The sequence below is a fragment of the Stenella coeruleoalba genome (genome assembly GCF_951394435.1).
Source record: "Stenella coeruleoalba genome assembly, chromosome: 8".
NCBI lineage: Eukaryota > Metazoa > Chordata > Mammalia > Artiodactyla > Delphinidae > Stenella > Stenella coeruleoalba.
The window spans coordinates 98488173-98506292 of record NC_137154.1 but is presented as its reverse complement, the minus strand read 5'-3'; the positions used below and the strand labels follow the sequence as shown (position 1 = coordinate 98506292).

At 49.5% G+C, this 18120-nt stretch overlaps 1 protein-coding gene across 3 annotated transcripts in view; it reads left to right on the top strand.

Moving 5' to 3' along the window:
• CLMP (CXADR like cell adhesion molecule) overlaps positions 1-18120 on the top strand; it is a 124699-nt gene that overhangs the window by 30366 nt on the left and 76213 nt on the right. For 2 of the 3 annotated variants that reach the window (XM_079930193.1, XM_079930191.1), the window contains exon 2: positions 3815-4146. In XM_079930193.1, the coding sequence (XP_079786319.1) occupies positions 4119-4146 (28 nt within the window). In that variant the 5' untranslated portion in view covers positions 3815-4118. Of the gene's footprint in view, positions 1-3014; positions 3227-3814; positions 4147-18120 lie in introns of all 3 variants that reach the window. The other variant, XM_079930192.1, reaches the window with a different exon arrangement.

Here is an 18120-nt window from a genome sequence, read left to right as displayed (position 1 = left end):
GGCTTTCAATCTTCTAACTTTAAATCTTGGCTCAATCACTTACTAACCATGGAATGATACGCAATTTATTTACTCTCTGAACCTTAGTGTCCTCATTGTAATGTCGTATAGCGAGGCTTATTGATGACACTTATAATCCCTGGAATATACTAGAAGGTCTATAAATTGTAGCTTTAATCTTAGCATATATAACAATAGATTAGATCACTTATCCTTATCTTCGGTGCCGCTTGTCTTCCACTCCCTCTTCCGCTCACAATGACCACTGGATGTTTAACCTGGCTTAACTTTCTCCCAGATATCTTCTGTGTTTGATTTACCGCCCTCACCTCATCTCCCCATTTAACACAGTAGGTTCTAGCCAGTTTCTCTGCTTCAGCTTTTTCTTCCCATGCTTCACGCATACCCCGTGGTGGCTCTGGAATTCCTATAGAGAAGAGGTTTAGGGTGGCTCTCTGACTCCACACAGAGTGGGGAGGATCAGGGACTTGTCTCGAAGCTGCATATTCATATCACTTTACAAAATGTTGAGGAAATGTAATTGTTTCTATTAAAGCATGGGGCCGGGGAGCTTGATGGGTAAGAAAGTGTACTAAAGCTCTCCACCCTTGGCCAGCCCTTGCAGTCACCTCTGGGCACTGCCAATTTATATCTCTTAAAGTATGGTTCTCATCAAGGTCCATTTTGTGAAAATTTTTTCAGTGGGTCTGCAGAAGGTGTGGAACAAGTTCCAGAATCCTTTGCCTCACATTCAGGACTCTCCACAATTTTGCTGCAGGCTAACTGTTACAAGGCATTTTGCACCAACACCAATTTTTCATTTCATGGATTTCATTCCATTCAACACCCCCTGTATACACCACAGCTACTGCTAACTCCATGTCTTTGTCCAGGAGTGCCCCCCCTCCAGTGGTCCTCCCCAGGTCCTCCCATCTAGTGAAGTTCTCTCCATGCCCCAAAGCCTGGCTCAAGAAGTGTTCTCCCAAAGAACCTTCACAGCCGCGCCAGCCTACAGTTCTCCCTCCCTTCCTGGAATTCCCAGTGTTTCTTACTGTCAGGATAATTTATTCTGTCACTTAATTACGTAACTTTTCGTGTTTGTTGTGGAAGGATTTCGAATGTTGATGTTTTCTCTCTCACTGGACTGAGAGGTCCATTTAGGGTAAAGACTGCCGGTACCTTTTTGGATCCCAGCCCAATCAGTGTGGGACACAGCGTAGGTAGGCGATGTGTTTCTGAGTTGTGAGCCATCCCCAGGGGCTCTGGGGCACTCTTCTGGCTCACAGATGCCTAGTAACAGAAAGGGGGCTTCAGATTCAGGGACAGTCATCTCCAGAGACCCAAGGACTCTCCCCAAGGAGTCTATGCGCAATATATACTGGCTATAAGACTTCAGACCTGGGGAAACCGAGTGTTTATGACCCAATCTCAGCAAAAATCATATGAAATTGGCATTTCCTATGCTGGTGACTGACTAACAACTTGGAGCTGAAGCTATCTTGTTATCTTCAGCCTGAGCAACGTGGGTTTAAACACATGTCTGTTTACACCTGCATACATCTGTCTTCATGTGCACACCAGCCCTCACTCAATACATGGTGTCACCAGGTTCATGAGAAAGGCCACCAGCGATGGAGGAGTAGAGATGGGGCTTTAAAACGTTTACAGAAATATCTCTTTTAGAAAGAAATAAAAAGTAGAAATCTGGGGTGAAGTGTATACAAGGATTTTTTGTACTATTTTTGCAACTTTTCTCTAAGTCTGAAAATATATCAATATTAAATAAAATTTTAAGACAGAAATGACAAAAAGTCACTTTCTCTGTAGTTTCCCTCCTACCTTCCTCAGCCTAAGAGAATTGACATTTTTTCAGCACATTCATATGTGAATTATAGTTATGAATATTTCTATTTCTCCTATTACACAAGAAGTATAAAATGGAAAAAAGTAGTCAGACTTTTAAAATGTTTTAATATTAATACGAATACATTAGAATATTAATATTGGAATAGAAGAGTTTTAATATTTTGTGATCTGGGGCATGATATTTAACCTCTCTAGGTTATAGTTTCCTCATCTTTAAAATGGAATCAAAACTGCCTATCCCTTAGCATTATCATAAGAATTAATAAAACGATAAATATTAAATAATTAATACACTTCCTGGTCCATAGGTGATGCCAAGATATCCTAGTTCCAAATGTTTAAGAAATGTCAGTAACCAAGTTCTACTCACTTTGTGTCCTCAACACCTACAAAAGCATCTGGCACAGAGTAGATGCATAATAAACAGCTATTGAAAAAGGGGTGGGGGGCGAGGAAAGAGGGGAAAAATGCCCGAATTCTACTCAAGCGACTCTCACAGCTGATCCCAAAGCCCCAAGAGCAGCCCTTGCTTTTGTTACCCCTCTGAAGGACCTGGTGAGAGCGCCGTCACCTCTCCAGGCCTGTGCTTTCCTCACTTATGAGATGGGGTTGGTTTCATTCCACCGGAAAAGACTAGCTAATTAGAAAGGACCGTACAGCTCCGGCATCTAAGGCCCCTGGAGCGAGGACTGGGCAAACGGGCTTGAAAGTGTGATAGAGCAGCCTGCCCCGCCGCTGAAGGCCGGCCCCAGCTCCCCTCGCGGGCACGGGTCAGGTCGTGCCTCCGTCTGGCTGAAGCAGCAGCCCCCGCTCCAGGGACGTCCAGAGCCCGGGCACCAGAGAGTGCAGGTCCAGGCTTTCTCGGAGCCTCAGGACAGTTGAGACCTGAGCGTGGCCGTCGCTGCCCTTTCCTTCTCTAGTCCCCTCCCGCCACCGCCGAGCAGCAGGGTCCTGGTAGACACAACCCCAGGCGCCGGCCCGGGAGCTCGCGGGCAGCCCTCCGCGGGCCTCCTGGGCGGGGTCCCTCGCACGGAGGAGGGAATCCGTGCCCTCTGCCTTCTTTTCTGAAAGGAGGTGATGCCTGTTTTGTCCAGGGCCACGTGCAGGGAGGTCAGCTCCAGGGCTTCCTAACGGACTCCTTTCCACAGAGTTGTGAACCTCACTCCCCCCGGGGGGATGGCTCGCTTAGCTCGGCCGGATCCGAGCGGGGGCTGCTGTGATTACCGCCGAGGGAGAAACAGCGAGGGCGAAAGGCCGACGGAAAGGCTGTGGAGCCCAAACAGGCCGTGGAGTCAGGAGCGCCCGACCAGACCCGTTGCTTGACAGTCCACTGTCACTTTCAGGCTGGGCTGTCTGCACGGTGGGTCTGGAGTTTCACCCCGACTAAACGTGGCAGAGAGGGAGGAGGAGAGGAGAAAAGAGGAATGAGGAAGGAAAGGAGAGGAGGGAGGAGGTGAGAGAGGAGAGGCAAGGAGAATGCAAACGCGAGAGAAATGGAGAGAGGAGATGGAAGAGGAGAAAGCGCAGATTTGTGCGGAAGCAGAGTGTGTGTGAGCGAGAAAAGGATGCGAGAGAGAAGTGGAGAGAAGGACGCAGTGAGGACGGAGACCGAGGAGGCTGACAAGGCCTCATCCTCGCTCGTGGCCAAGTGTCCCCGGCTCTCTCCTACAGGGTCGACCCCACACCGAGCGCCGGGCGCGACCACCGGCCTCCGAGCGGCCGCATCCCCTCTCCTCCCTCCCGCCGCCGGCGGAGCCCCGCGGGCCCGACCCCCGCGGCTGCCCGGCCGGCGCCCTGCGCGCCCCGAGCGCTGGGAGGGAGGGAGCAGCGAGCGAGCGAGCGAGCAAGGGAGGGAGGGAGGGGCTGCCGGTGGGAGGCAACCATGTGGTTCCAGCTCACTCTATTTTCCCCCCCCTCTCTTTCTTCACTCCTTTTTCTTTCCAAACAGGGAAAAGTGTTCCACGAAGCGGTAGGGTCTTTCTGCCTCGCCTTTTCCTCGCTGACCCGGGTCCCCGCTCCCGTCCGAGTGCCAGCTGGCAGGGCGAGCGCTGGAAGCCCTTCTGCGCCCATTGCGGGGATCCCGGAGAGGGGCGCGAGGCGTGGGGCCGCTCCCGCGCCGGCACATGGCTGCAGCCGCCCCGCGCGCACCCCGAGGCGCCGCGCCCAGCTCGCCCGAGGTCCGTCGGCTGAGCCCGCCCGCCCCGGAGCCAAGCAGCGACTGAGCGGGGAGGAGCCCGCGCCGGGGCATCGGGATGATCCTCCTCGTCCTGCTCGGGCTAGGTGAGTGCCTGGGGAGGGCGGGTGGCCCCGGGCACACACTGTCCCGCACCCGGGCCGCGATACGGGCTCCGAACGGTTGTCCCCGCGGCCCCCGGAGTGAGCCGGACGCCAGTGTCCCTGCCTCCCGGCCAGGGAGGAACACATCTGGCAGCGGAGGGCCGCCCAGTCGGCCATCGAAAACGTCTCGCACATCTGGGCCCTGGAGCAGCCTTGGGCGTTGGGGTGTTTCCTGGTTAAGTTTGGCCGAGAACCGCATGGTGTGGCGGGTGCTTTTGGGGGTGGTGTTTAGTTTCAGGAGTATCTGGGGAAACTGGAGAATTGGGAGAGGGAAGGTATTATTCAGGAATTTTTGTGCCAGGTTCCTGAGGGTGGGGGGAGCTTTTTCGTTTCAAACAGGCGCCTGGAGGGCGCAGATTAGAAACAGATGTGTTGGAGGGTAAGCGAAAGGGAGTGGGAGAAGAGAGGGGGAGAGGAAAGCAGGAGAGGGGAAAGGGCAGAGCCCCAGGAGGACCAGGAAGGTGCGGACAGACTGGGAGGGACGAAGAGGGGAAGGGAAAGGGCTGGGAGGGAGAGAGGAAAGAGGAGGAGGGATGTGAGGCAGAACAGCAAGCCTGAGAGAGACTGATCAAGACAGAGAAAAATGGAGCGGAGGAGAGAATAGAGGGAAACAGGCTCTGGGGCCAAGAGAAGTGCTGCCCCGCGTGTCCCTTCTGGGGACTTCTGAGGCCTCAGAGGCCCTAAGGCATAGACTCACCCGGGCTGGAAGCAGGCAAGTTTACAGGACAGGGCAGGACAGTGCCCATCAAGGATGTGTGGGCAAGAGCTGACAGGAGGGAGATGCACCAGGTCAGGGAAGGCTGACTGGGGAGCTGAAGGAAAGTCATGATAGGAACCAGGGAAACGAGGGCTACACCTAGAGCCAGGACCAAATGTGAGCCTGAGTTCAGAAAACCAAAGAGCCAGCAGGCGTGGTAAAGTGAGCGCTGCCCTGGAGACCAGGCCAGGTGAGAACTGGCCCCAGTTTCGAACTGACTCGCTGGGTGACCTTGGACCACTTACCCACTACCAGGCCTTCAGCTCCCTTCGCTCCCAAACAAGCAAAGGAGATGGTTCCTAAGTCCCTTGTGGCTCTGACAGCCTTAAACACCAGGCGTTTGTCAGGGACCTAATGGATGGAAAAGTCCCCAAACAAAAGTGAAGAGGCACTAAAAACTCCCTCTGAATTAGATGTCTAGAGCTCTCTGTCTCTCTTTTTGAAACCTTACAAACCAACTAGGCCGTATGCATGCCTGCCTAGGCCAGCCTCAGGCCAACAATAACTCTTCACCCGGGTTAGAGGAATAAAAGAGGTGGATTAACCTAAACTATTGCTCAGGTAGGGCAGGTGAGGAGCCACGATTTTCTAGGCTCTTGTAAATACCAGCCGAGTATGGCAGCGCCGCTCCTGAGCACATGGCGTGTCTGGATGGTACTTCTGCTGGCCTTACCCCTAAGCCACCAACCACCCGATGTCAGTAGGCTCGAACGGCAGAGCAGCCTTATTAAAAGCAGCTGGAACTCACTGAGTACTTACTATGCTGAGCATGTTATGTGGGTTATCTTGTTGACTCATTTATTCTTCACGCCAACCCTATTGGCCACCCGCTATTATTACCCCGATTTTACAGGTGAAGAAAACAAGATGTAAAGAGGTCAGGTAACTCGCTCAAAGCCGTAGGCTCCTCGTTGGCAGAGATAGGATTTGAATGCACGTTGTTTGCTTGCTAAACCGCCATGTTATAGGCTTCCGGCACCACAGAAGGACTCTTAAAGATGTTCTCTGCATTGAGATCCAGTTCAGTCCTATTCATGGAGCAGGAGACATCAGCGAGATCCTGCCCCATGGGAGGAGCCTGGGAAAGGGAAAAAAGCTAAGAGTGTTTGAGTACCTGCTCTACACCAGCCCCATTTGGGCACAGTTTCTGGTGGAAAGTGACTTTGGCCCGCATGGTCAGTTGAAATCAGCTGGCTTTGATGATGGTCAACGTCTTAGTTCATGAGAAAGAGGAACAGACCAAGGCATGGATCAAAAGATGTCATTGGTTCCTTAGCCATTTTTTATTGAGTGCCTACTATGTGTATCATTCCTCTGGTGAGAATATCATCTGTTGGGTTGATGTCTTTCTCATAGAAGTTGTCTCTCATGATATCTTTTTTGGGAGGGTTCTGTCTTTATAAAATTGTTACAAACCAAATGCCATGTAGAAGAGAAAAAGTGGACCACTGACTTAGAAATTCTTCATAACTGGATGTTCATCTACTATTCGCCTAATAATAGGATGTTCACCTACCATTAAGCTTTTGCCACATCAGTGCCCTTGTCATGACATATGACATCCCAGCTCTGAATTGAATAAACTGTTCAAGTAAGAAGTCACAGAGGAGATGAGTTGAAGGGTCAGGACAAGGGACAGGGCAGAAAACCTGAGATGAGGTTGGAGAGCCAGAGACCAGCATTTGAGGGGAGCAACACTGAAGGAACTGAAATCCCTGCATGGGTCAGCAGCCCCTGGGGAACCACTCCTGTGGGCTGGATTAGCCTTATTTGCAAAGTGGTTTTGAGCCCTGGGATGCCTGGACGGGCACTCTTTAGGAAAGCCAGAAAGAAAGCCCTCAGTGTTGCCTGAATCCTAAAATCATCTCCTGCTCCCTGAAAGGAACAGATCCCGCGTGGCTTCTGGCCACTGCTAGCGTGATTTCTGGCCTCTTTTTTCTAGAGAAAGCACAGTATTGAAGGGGAATCAGGAGGGCTAAGAGTTCATAGTCTGAACAAGGATGGGCCAGTTGACTCCTTGCTTTCTGGACCCGCCAGTGAGTGAAATCAAATGTCCTGCCTTTCTGATGTGAATGAAAAGGAATGCTCTGAGCCCCACGGAGGAGAAACAAGGGGGACTTCATGGGTTCCCCCAGCACCTCCTCTGACCACCACCTCTCCCCTTCCCCTGTTACTCAGGTCTCATTATCCTACCTGAACTTCTTCCTGGACTTCTGTAATAGCTGCCACGTGGTCTCCTGCCCAAGCTCTCTCTTCCCTTCCTACATACTGCTACCCGAGTAACCTCGCGAAACAGCTGGTAGAAGGCAAAGAATTTGGATTAGGAATCTGGCAAGCTCTCTGGGTTCCTTGACTGCAGAATGGGGGTGGAGGGATTTTGAATTCGCATTCTGTCTGATTCCATGATCTTACTCTGCTCTTACATAAACTTTTAGTAGTCTCCATTGCCTATAATGTCAAGTATATACACTTCATTCTCATATTAAGGATTTTACACAATATCATTCACAACTCACCGCCCAACAACTCTCCAAGAAACCTGGATTACTTCCTGTACTCAAACCATGCCCCATGCTTCTTTCTGGCTCTATGTTTTTGTTTATGATAATCCCTCCACCAAAAATGCCCTCTTACAGATCGTTGGCCCTTACAGATCGTTGGCCCTCCAGATCAAAATCATGTTCACTCTCCAAGTCTCACCTCAAATACCACTTCCTCCATACACCTGTCCATGATCTCACCAGCAGAATATACTCTTTTCCTTCCTTTGAATCCCAGTAGCCGTTCTATTATGCTCCTTTGTATTACAGCGATCTGAATACTTACCTAACACTCCAGTTAGAGTGTAAGGTCCATGCCTCATTCATCGGGGTACCACTTTTAGTACCTAGCAGAAACTAAAAGCTTGCAAAGTATCTGTTAAAATAATTGGATATTTGAAACATTTGGAACATTTAAGGTCAAGAGAGGTGAAAGATCTGGAGTATTATTACTCTTTGACTGTGGAACAACGCAATTGCGAGGAGCCCAGTTTTAACTGTTTGCTTTTGTGCTGCCTTGTCCATTAATGCAAACACAATGAGTACTGTTTTCAAAATAATTATACATAGAACATTACATGGACAAGGACCAGATAATACATTTGTTATACAAACTTAATATATCAAGTAGGTTAGTACCAGACATTAACAATAGAATTCATGGAAACTTTTGCCAGGATGGGGAAGGAGCTTTGTTTCCAAAAAATGAGTTTGAGGAGTGCTTGAATGCTTGGTCCACTGGCCTGTGGTTTAATGACGGGTCTCAGCAGGATTCCATGTCCTTCCCTCGTCTTCCCACATTAACGGTGATGGTTATAATATAGATACATTCCCGGTAGGCTCATATCTTGTCTCATTCAATTTTTATCTTTTGCTCAGCTGGGCAAAGTACACATGAGTCTATTTCATAAATGTACCTAATGATGATGAACTAGACAGACATTTTTAAAAGGTAGAATCAAAGATTAGCAGACATGGGGAAAGGCTAAGACACAATCTAAATCAGTGGTTCTTAAAATTTTGAATCCCAGACCCCTCTGAGAATCCAGTGAAAACCCTGAATCCACTTCTTAGAAAAAGACACATATACATCAGATTTTCCTATAACTTCTAGGGGTTCATTGACCTCCTGATACCGTTCCTTGGAACCCAAGTAAATCCTTGATCTAAACCTACCCCTTCTTTTATGATGAAGAAAGAACCAAAGTTCAGAGAGATTTGGCTAAAGTTAAACAGGTAGCTTAGTAGAAGGGCCAAGACAAGACCCCCTAACTCCATAGTCTGTCCTGTCACACCTTCTCGAAGTGGAAAATCTCTCTCCCTCCTTTTCAGCTCATGTAGTTAAGCTCTTCAGATGCTTCAGTTAAATGTAGTCAGTGCTGAATAATTGCCATCGGTTTTATGTTGAGAAATTGTCTGAAAAATAGGGCCGATGTCATAACATTTCAGTTTAGCCATCATAACTAGAAATCCTGGAAACTTCTGCAGTGCCTTGTATAATGTCTGGTATATTCAGGAAAAAGGGATTATACGCAAAGTCCTAAAGATGCAGGTGTGCCTACAGGAATAGAAAGGGAAATCAACAGCTCTAGCTTCTTCACAATTTTGCTGGGTTATTCTCGGCAAGTCATTACTATTCTGAGCCTCAGTTTCTTTCTCTGTGAAACGAGATTGCTAGACTCAGGTGATCTCTGTGTTTCCTTATACCATTAACATTCTCTGTTTTTTTTATAATTTTGAGAATTTTCCGGCTGGTCCTGCCTGATGTGGCTGTGATCAGAACACATGGGTGTTACCACGCTCATCTGATTTTTTTCAGGCACGGAGCCCTCATGGCAATAGGTAGCATATGATTATGAATCCAGAACGGCTGGCTGCCTAATGTGAAGAGAGCAGTAGTGACTCCATCCTGGGTCTGCACTGGGGCACTGTTAGCCAGGCAGCATCATTCAAGGTCAGGGTAGATGGCCGGAGACCTCTGCCCTAGAAGTTTAGTACCTGAAATACTCACCAAAAGGACCTCATCCCGAGCAGAGTTACCTACAGAACAACCCCAAGCATGGGCACCCAGGGTAGACTTCTGAGTAGAGGGTCTGTTGCATGAAACTGTTTGCAGGCATTAGCATTTCCTTCAGTTTTTAAAATTAAGGCATAATTTACATACAGTAAAGTGCACCCACTAAGTATGTAGCTTAATGATTTCCCTGCGTGGATTTGAACTTGTGGTTGGGTTTTGAAATATGAATTGTGTATTATGAGCTCACTCGTAGTACCTGAGAGAGAACGATGTGGGTAGGATTATGACGGCAGTAGAATTTATTGCTAACGTTTGTACAGTTTCACAGTTTACAAAATATATTAACACACCTTATCTCGTTCTCAAATCACTCTTTGAGAGTAAATGTCATCATTATGCCACTTTACAGGTAAATAAACTGAGGCCTAGAGAAATAAAGTGAGTTTCTCAAGATGACCCTCTCAGTACATAGCTGAGCCAGGACACCGACCCAACATTTTGGATTCCAGAAACTGTTTGCTTTCCAATTATCAGGAGGCACATAGTTATTCTGAAATCAAGGCTTCTGTGTTACCAAGAAGAGAGGATCAGGCTGAAGCAAGGCTTCATTTACAGGATTCCAAACAATAAATCCCACAGTGGAAAGTTCGGTTAGAACATTTATCACCCCCTCCCCCCCACTCCATTCAAATTGTTAAGAAATGGTTCGTTTGGGTTAATGTCTATTGTTTATAACCCAGAATTACTATGGATGTCGTACATGGGTTACTAGTTCCTTCTAACGAATCGGAAGACTCTCGTAGTCGTGGAGACCTCGCCTTGCTTTGGGGTTGGTTGCGTGAACTCCTTATTTGTCCTGAGGCTATGGGTGGCGAGTGTATTGGCTACAACTCACCCTATATGTTGCCTTTTGTAGTTAAATTCCTCTTTTCAGCAGTTTTGACTTCTTCCCAAAGAAGAATGCATTCGGTACCAAAAAAAAAAAAAAAAAATCTGGTTATCTGCGCTTCCTAACTGTCTAGAGTCTGGGAAAATAAGTTTATTTCCTTTGGCAACGCATAGACCAGAATGGGGAAGAATGCTGAAGTCCGACAACCTTTATTTTGTTAGTGACAGTGGTTGGATCACTGTGTGTGGAGCCTCGGCCAGAGTCTGCTGGTGATAAGACTGAAGGCTACTTTGTTTCCACGGGACACAGGGGAGAAAGCCGCTGCCTTTGTGCCCACACTGAGAAGGGAACATGGGCAGCTGTCTTCCGAGGTCGGTGTGGAATATGGGAGGTTTTTCTGAAGCGAGGCAGCAAGGGGATCTGGAGAGTTGAGGTCACGAAAGGCGACGGGGGAGAAGAAAGAGGAGAGGGAGGAAGAGAGGAAGACACAGAAACAGAGAGCGAGGACGCAAAAGCTGAAAGCTCGGCCCTGCTGGCATTTACAGAGCAGCTTCTCTGAGCTCTTTCTGTTTCACGGAGAGTGGCAGCAGCTTTCAGGAGCTTCCAGGGACTCTCATGTGTGTCCCATAACATTTTCGACATCATTCATGCACCCTCACTCACAAAACAACTAGAGGAGGGGGGGCTCCTTCTGTAGTTCAGGCCCTGGGCTAGGCTCTCAGGTGCCACTGATATGGAACACAGTTTCCACCGTCTAAGAACTCAGCCCAGTGGGGCGACATAGTCATAAACAGGGAATTGCAGACATATGAGAGCGCTGTCATCAAGGCAAGTACCAGGGCTTTTAGGAGTCCTGGGGGGGTAGCAACTCAATTCTGTGCCGTCTTACGGAGATGGGCTGTGTCTTCCCACGTGCGTCTTCAGGACGGTGGCTGATGTTCCCCTGTCATCCACAGCACTTGCACATTAGTGGGGCCGGTGCTAAATAAACAGCTGGTGGCTTGATGGATCCCCCCCGTCATCATCAGAAGGGACGGATGCAGTGCTGTGTGTCCTGGCGTTCAGCCAGGTGCTTTCTGGAAGGATCGGACCTCCCGACATCCTTGCCTGTTGAAAGTTATGGTTCGTTCTGCCTCACAACCTGCCAGTCACATAGCTGCCTCTGGTTCCTCGTCCCTCATGGGATGTTTAAAAAAAGAAAAGAAAAGAAAAAGGGGAAGAAATACATTAGTGAATTTGGATCTCTTAATTAAGAACGGTGGTCTGGTCACCTGAGGTTTTCGTAATATTTGTCCATGTGGAAAGTGAATAGGATCAAGCCGAAAAGGAATGTTTTGCTCCAGAAGAAATCTGGTGTATTGAACAGACTCAGCCCCTGACATAACCTTACTTCTTCTCTTGTTGGGAGGGTTGGGGGTGAGAGGGTGTCAACTCCTGGAGAGGGAAAGTGCTTTGCGACTTCACTGTTTAAATTTAGGCTTGGGTTTGTGGAGATCATTTTGACTTGGAGCAATGAGCCTTCCAACCCAGCCTCTGTCACTTCTCATTACTTCCAGTGACAGTTCCACTTATTTCCAATCACTCTTCAAGGGAAGAGTGGGGGAAGGCACATAGGCGGCCATGTGGATGTGCCGCGTAGCCACTTCTGTAAGAGCTCAGCCCCGGGCTCCTGGCTGGGCCACTTTATAACCGTGTGACCTTGGGCACTTCACCTTCCTGACCTTAGTTTTCTCACCAGTACTCACATCTATTAACAATTCACAGGTTTGTTGTGAGAATTAAATGAGGCAATGCATACAAAGAATTTTAGCATCCTGCTTGGTACATAATAAGCTAATAAATGGCTGTCCTGATTCCCGTGACTGTCCTTGCTGGGAGAGGCTCAGCCCAGAGGTATTTGGAGGGTCTGCTTGAAGCCAGCAGATACCAGGCCAGCAGGGCCAGCCTTCGGGGCTCCGGTCACCACTGCCCCTCCATCCTGCAGATGAGTTCCCATATGTCCTTCGGGGAATGTCACCCTGCTCCAGGATCCCAAGAGGTGCATAAACCCTGTCTGTGCCCCAGTTGTCTGTAACTGCTCTAGGAGAGTAACTTTTTGTGTTATTCAGCTCCAGGCAAGAGGCGCCCTTCCTTATGCTGCCCTGCATACTGTCTGCAGGTTGCTGAAGCTGAATCACAGGGGGCCAGACTTATGTTCCCCACTCTGCCCTCTCCATCACATGCTCCCCAAGGCCTGTGCCCGCTTGGGCTGTCCAGCCTGGGCAAACACAGGCTGGTTAATTTCTGCCTTCGCTGTCAGGTAATGTTTTATTGAGCACCTGTTATGTAGCAGGCATCATCCTAGGGACTTTCATACCAGAAATTTCTGGTATCCTCACAACAATCTGTGAGGCCGGTATTATTTTTTTTTAATATTTATTTTATTTATTTGGTTGCACTGGTCTTAGTTGCGGCTCTTTAGTTGTGGCTCGCCGGCTCCCCAGTTGTGGCATGCAAACTCTTAGTTGTGGCATGCATATGGGATCTAGTTACCTGACCAGAGATCGAACCCGGGCCCCCTGCATTGGGAACGTGGAGTCTTAACCACTGCGCCACCAGGGAAGTCCACTGCAAGGCCAGTATTATTGTCATCCCTATTTTGGGTCAGAAAAGTCAGGCTGAAGAGGTCAGGTGTTCTGTCGTAGGCTGTACAGCTGTACAGACTGGAGCTGAGCTTGCTTTCTGCTTCAGTAATGATCTGGGGAAGACAGGAGTGGAGAGACAGATGGATGACGTACCTATGGGGACACATGGATGGGAGGCCACCATGTGGTCCTTGAGGATTTGGCCCAAGATGGAGCTACAAGGCTCTGCATCCTCTACTTTTGTCCTGACCAAGATTAGATCCAGTGAGCCCAATACCCACATTCGAGACATGTTGAATTGTATTTCCTGTTTCAATTTGGGAGGAAAGGCAAACCTCAAGGTGGGAAGAAAAATGTCTGATTTTTTCCACTGACCTGAACAACAAAGAGTGTGGGCTAAACTGGGTGTCCCAGATTTCCGCAGACCTAGAATTCCCACTTAGAATGGATTCCTGGCCCAGGCGGGTAGAGTCTGGGTTTCTAGCTGAGGCCTGGTCTCCATCTGCTTTCCTTGGCTGGAGGTCCATCCCCCATCCCTCCAGCCAATAGCAAAGTTCAGGCTCCCGCCTTGCGGCCTCTCCATCCTCAAAGGAGGTGAGCCGGAAATGGGGCCACCTCTCCGTAGCCACCGTCTCTGCTCCACTGCCTCTCCCTCCCTGTTCCCGGAGTCCTGTAGCTTCCCAAGCCCTGAGGAATCCAGGTGACCGTCCTCACATGCCTGGCACCTGAGCCTGACCTTCCCCTTGTTCTTCCCCTCTCTCTCTCTGGACCCAGTGTGGCTGCTCTCGGATCTGGTACTTAATGAGAGAGAGACAGAGAAGCAGAGAGAGAGAGAGAGATAAGAGAGCAAGACAGAGAGAGACAGAAAAAACAGAGAAAGAGACAGAAAGAGACAAAGACAGAGAAACAGACATGCACACACAGAGACAAAGACACACAAAGAGATAGAGACAGAGAGAGAGAGAAACAGAGAGAGGGGGACAGAGTGAGACACACACACACACACATACATGCAGCACAGGCAAGTGTGAACTCTGTACACCTCGTCTTTCCTGTGTTGCCCGGCACGTGGAGTCAAAGGTCCTCTTCCTCCCTCTTTCTCCTTTGTCTTGGTGGATTCACCCTGCACATCACTAACTCCACTAGGGTATCCGAGGTAGGGCAAACAGAGGAAACACAAGTCAATGATTACAGGAAGTGTTGGTGGGATTCAAAAAATATTATTTCCCAGCTCAGTGCTTATGTGTATGTTAGCGCATTTAATCTTCACGACAGCTTTGTGAGACAGGTATTGTCAGCCTCCATTTTATCGAAAAGGATCAGAGAGGTTAAGACATTTTCCTGGTGTTATACAGCTAATTAGTAGCAGAATCAAAAGGAGAAGTCAGGTCTTCTGGCTCCCAAACCATTGCTCATCCCCTTCCTCCACTGGACCATGAGCCTCCCTATGCATGGCAGCAACACCCCACAGCAGGACGCCTCACTGGCTCTCATCCTGCAGTGTCTGATTACCAGCTCACGGAGGGGGCAGTGCATAAGCTTTGTCGCCAGATATGGCTGCCTTCAACTCTGGGAAGGCTTGAGATTTGTCTCGAGTGATCAACCGTTCTGATCTGCCCAGGACTGGGAGGTTTCTCAGGACGTGGAACACAGGACTTGCAATGATAAAACAAGGACAGTCCTGAGAAAACCATCTGGTTGGTCACCCAAGCAGTAGACCACTCAAAGTGTGATCCTCAGATGAGTGGCAGGGGTAGCTCAGGGAGCTTGCTAGAAATGTAGCATCTCGGGTCCCACCCAGACCCATTGAACCAGGATCTGCAAGCTCCCTGCAGAACATAAGAAACATCTGAGAAGCTCCAGAGCAGGACCTCGGGCACCTTTGGCAGGAGTTGGGGAAATGGAAGATGTGCGCCTGAGTTCCCTGACCTGGGACCATCACCTGCTGTAACCTCAGGTGATGTCCATTGACACTCAAGACTTAGGCTTATAGGCTGAGAGGAAAAGAGTTAAAGGTCCCAGGGTTGAGCGCATGGGGGTGAGAAGGCTGGAGGGTGTCTTGGTGCTGTGTGGGCATGAGTGATGCGTGGTTAAGCTTTTCTGTCTGTCCTTGGAATGATGACGTTATAAAGGTTCTGAAGTTTCCTGGATTCTCCTTTCCTTTTACTGGGGCGAGGCTGGAGCGGGCAGTGGCCGACAGCAAATTACCCAGGGTCTGCCTGGGGCCAGCAGCGGCCTATGCCCCTGGGGCCTGGAGACACGGGAAATGAGAGCACAGAGGGCAAAGCACCTAATTGAGCCGTGCTCGCCGAAGAGCAGACTCTCCAAGTTAGTTATGGAAGGAATAGTAGGCTATTTAAGCAGCGCTCCACACCTACAGGATTTCCTGTGCGACGCCTGGCTCCTCGTCACAGGATCCTAACCTAGCTTTGCAAGCAAGCCGGCAGCGGTTACCTGGCCCTTCCTTCCCCACGGCGAGCACTTCACTGGGACATAAATAGAAGTTATCACTGAACCTGTGCTCCAGCGAGGAGGTGGTTGGCCAGCTCCTCACACGCTTCACAGGCTCCTCTAGGCCTTGGCTCATCTTAGAGTAAACCTGGGTCAAAGCAGGTGTTTGTCCTTCGAGTGATGGTGGTGGTGTGTCATCTTCTGTTAGTTTCTTTGCTCTCAAACCTGACTGTCACATGTGAAAACCACAGGTACCAGGCAAGGTAGGAAAAGACATTTGTAAGGCTGGGGTGGCGGAGCAGCCTCATACTGAATGAAGCATAACCCACATTGGTCCGCTTTCTCTCTGTTCCAAGTCACATGCTCAGTAGGGACTCTGAAAGAAGGGCAGCTCAAGGGAGGGGACGACAGGCAGGCCTGGAGATGGATGTGTTCATCTGCTCAGTTAGAGCCATTTCAGACAAAGCCTATTTCTGCTGTGATTTTTTTTTTTTTTTTTTTTTTTTTTTTGCGGTACGCGGGCCTCTCACTGTTGTGGCCTCTCCCGTTGCGGAGCACAGGCTCCAGACACGCAGGCTCAGCGGCCATGGCTCACGGGACCAGCCCCTCCGCGGCATGTGGGATCTTGCCGGACCGGGGCACGAACCCGCGTCCCCTGCATCGGCAGGCGGACTCTCAACCACTGCGTCACCAGGGAAGCCCTCTGCTGTGATTTTAATCCCACCCTGACACCGAGAAATCAAACCATCGCTTTTCTCATAATAGGGAGAGATGCCTCTGACCTAGGTTGGTTTTTGTAACAGTTTCGTCTGTGCATGTTGTTTTCCCTGGGAGCTCCAAGGGCTTGGCTGTGGGTGGATTTTATCAGAAGATACAGATTTCCATTGTGAAGCAACTCCTGTGTGGTGTGCTGGATACTTGCTCATCCAAGTCCTATCAGGGGACCAGACTGACAGAGGAAAAAGGAAATGGTGAACGATGTCAGACGGAATGTAGTTAAAGGCCAGAATGTTTGGTACAGACAGGAAGTGAAATGCGGGATTTGGAAAAGCAGAGTCATTAAGGTGTAAGATCTTCAGCAAACAGTGGAGCAAGAGTACGTGTCATGTGAGATGAAGATATTGCGTCAGGGGGTGGGTGAGGGGTCAGGAGCCTGGAGACGCGCAGCTGGGGGCATAGAGGGGGCAGGGAGGACACGGCGGGGGGTGGGGAGTAGTTGTGAAACAGTTATTCAGCCTCACTCTGGAAATAACACACAGTCATAGTTTACAGGCCAGTTTGGGGACCTACCTCAGGCAGTGTGGAGAAGGACCTTGGGCAACTCCCTCTCTGGGTCTCAGTTGTCACCGTGCACCAGGAGAGATCGGAGGGGAGAATTTCTAGGTCCTTCCCACTCTGCAGCAGGAGGACTCAGCTGTACTCCTTAGCGGGAGGCTTCAGGCCCCAACGATCCCTCGCCATCCTCCCCATGCAGGCATTGTGAGCTGATGCTTCACCTGTGCCCCCACCAGGTCTCCCTGCTCCCCCAGCTCCCTGGCTCTGCCCCCAGTGCTTTCGCTGGCACTAGAATAGACCCACATACAGTCTGACCTGCCCAGGCCTCTGCCTCTGAAAATGCTCGCATCCCAGGGCTTCTGCACATCTGTCCCTCGCCTGGAGCGCTCTCTTCCTGGTCTTTGCAAGGCTGGCTCTTACCTTACAGGTTTCAGTGCAAATATTTCCTCCGTGAGACCCTCCCTGAGCTCCACTCAGCCTCCCCTCTAACCAGAGCCTTGGCCTGATCACCTCACATTACCCTGCTCTATTTTCCCCCTAACATTTATCACAGTCTGAAGTCTTCTTTTTACCTCTGCTCATGCACTTGTCTCTTGTCTCTTTCTACAAGAGTCTGGACTCTGTATCATTCTGTATCCTCACAGTGCTTGACACAGAGATAAGTAGTCAGTAAAGAGACGACAAATAAACATCTGCTTTTTTTCTCTATGGTGTGCCTAGCAACCGAGACATTTTATAAATGAAAAAAGTTATTTAATGAGGCCTTCTTTGTGCAGAGCTCTTTGTATATGTTATCTCATTTAATCCTCATAACTCTACCATGTAGGTACTATTAGGATCCCCTTTTACAGAGGAGGTGAAGTCCTTGCCAGAGTTACACAGCTAGTGAGCTGTGAAGTCTGGGTTTGAACCCAGGCAGTCTGACTGCAGAGCTGGTGCCGTAAGTTCATGTGCTATTCAGGTCACCTAAGCCAGCGCTTTTCAGACTTTAAGGTGCTTATGAATCAGCTGGGGACCTTCTTAAAATGCGAGATCTGATTTAGAAGGTCTGGGGTGGAGCCTGAGATTCCATGTTTCCAACAAGTTTCCAGCTATGGCTGCTGGTCCATGGAAAATACCTCTCAGGAGGGAAGGGAGAGACAGAGGGAGAGAAACTGGCCTCAGACAGGCCAGGTGGCTTTCCTTAGATCATGTAGCTAGTTCATGGCCAACCTGGTGTCCTGGCTCCTAGCCTAAAGCTCTTTCAATGGCTCAGCAGCCCCAAGGATTTTAAAGCATGTACACATCTTCAGAGACCGTTTGCAGGAATACAGCCACCTGAATTGGAGATTGCAAAGGGGCCCAAGATGCTGGCCCGTGCCCCC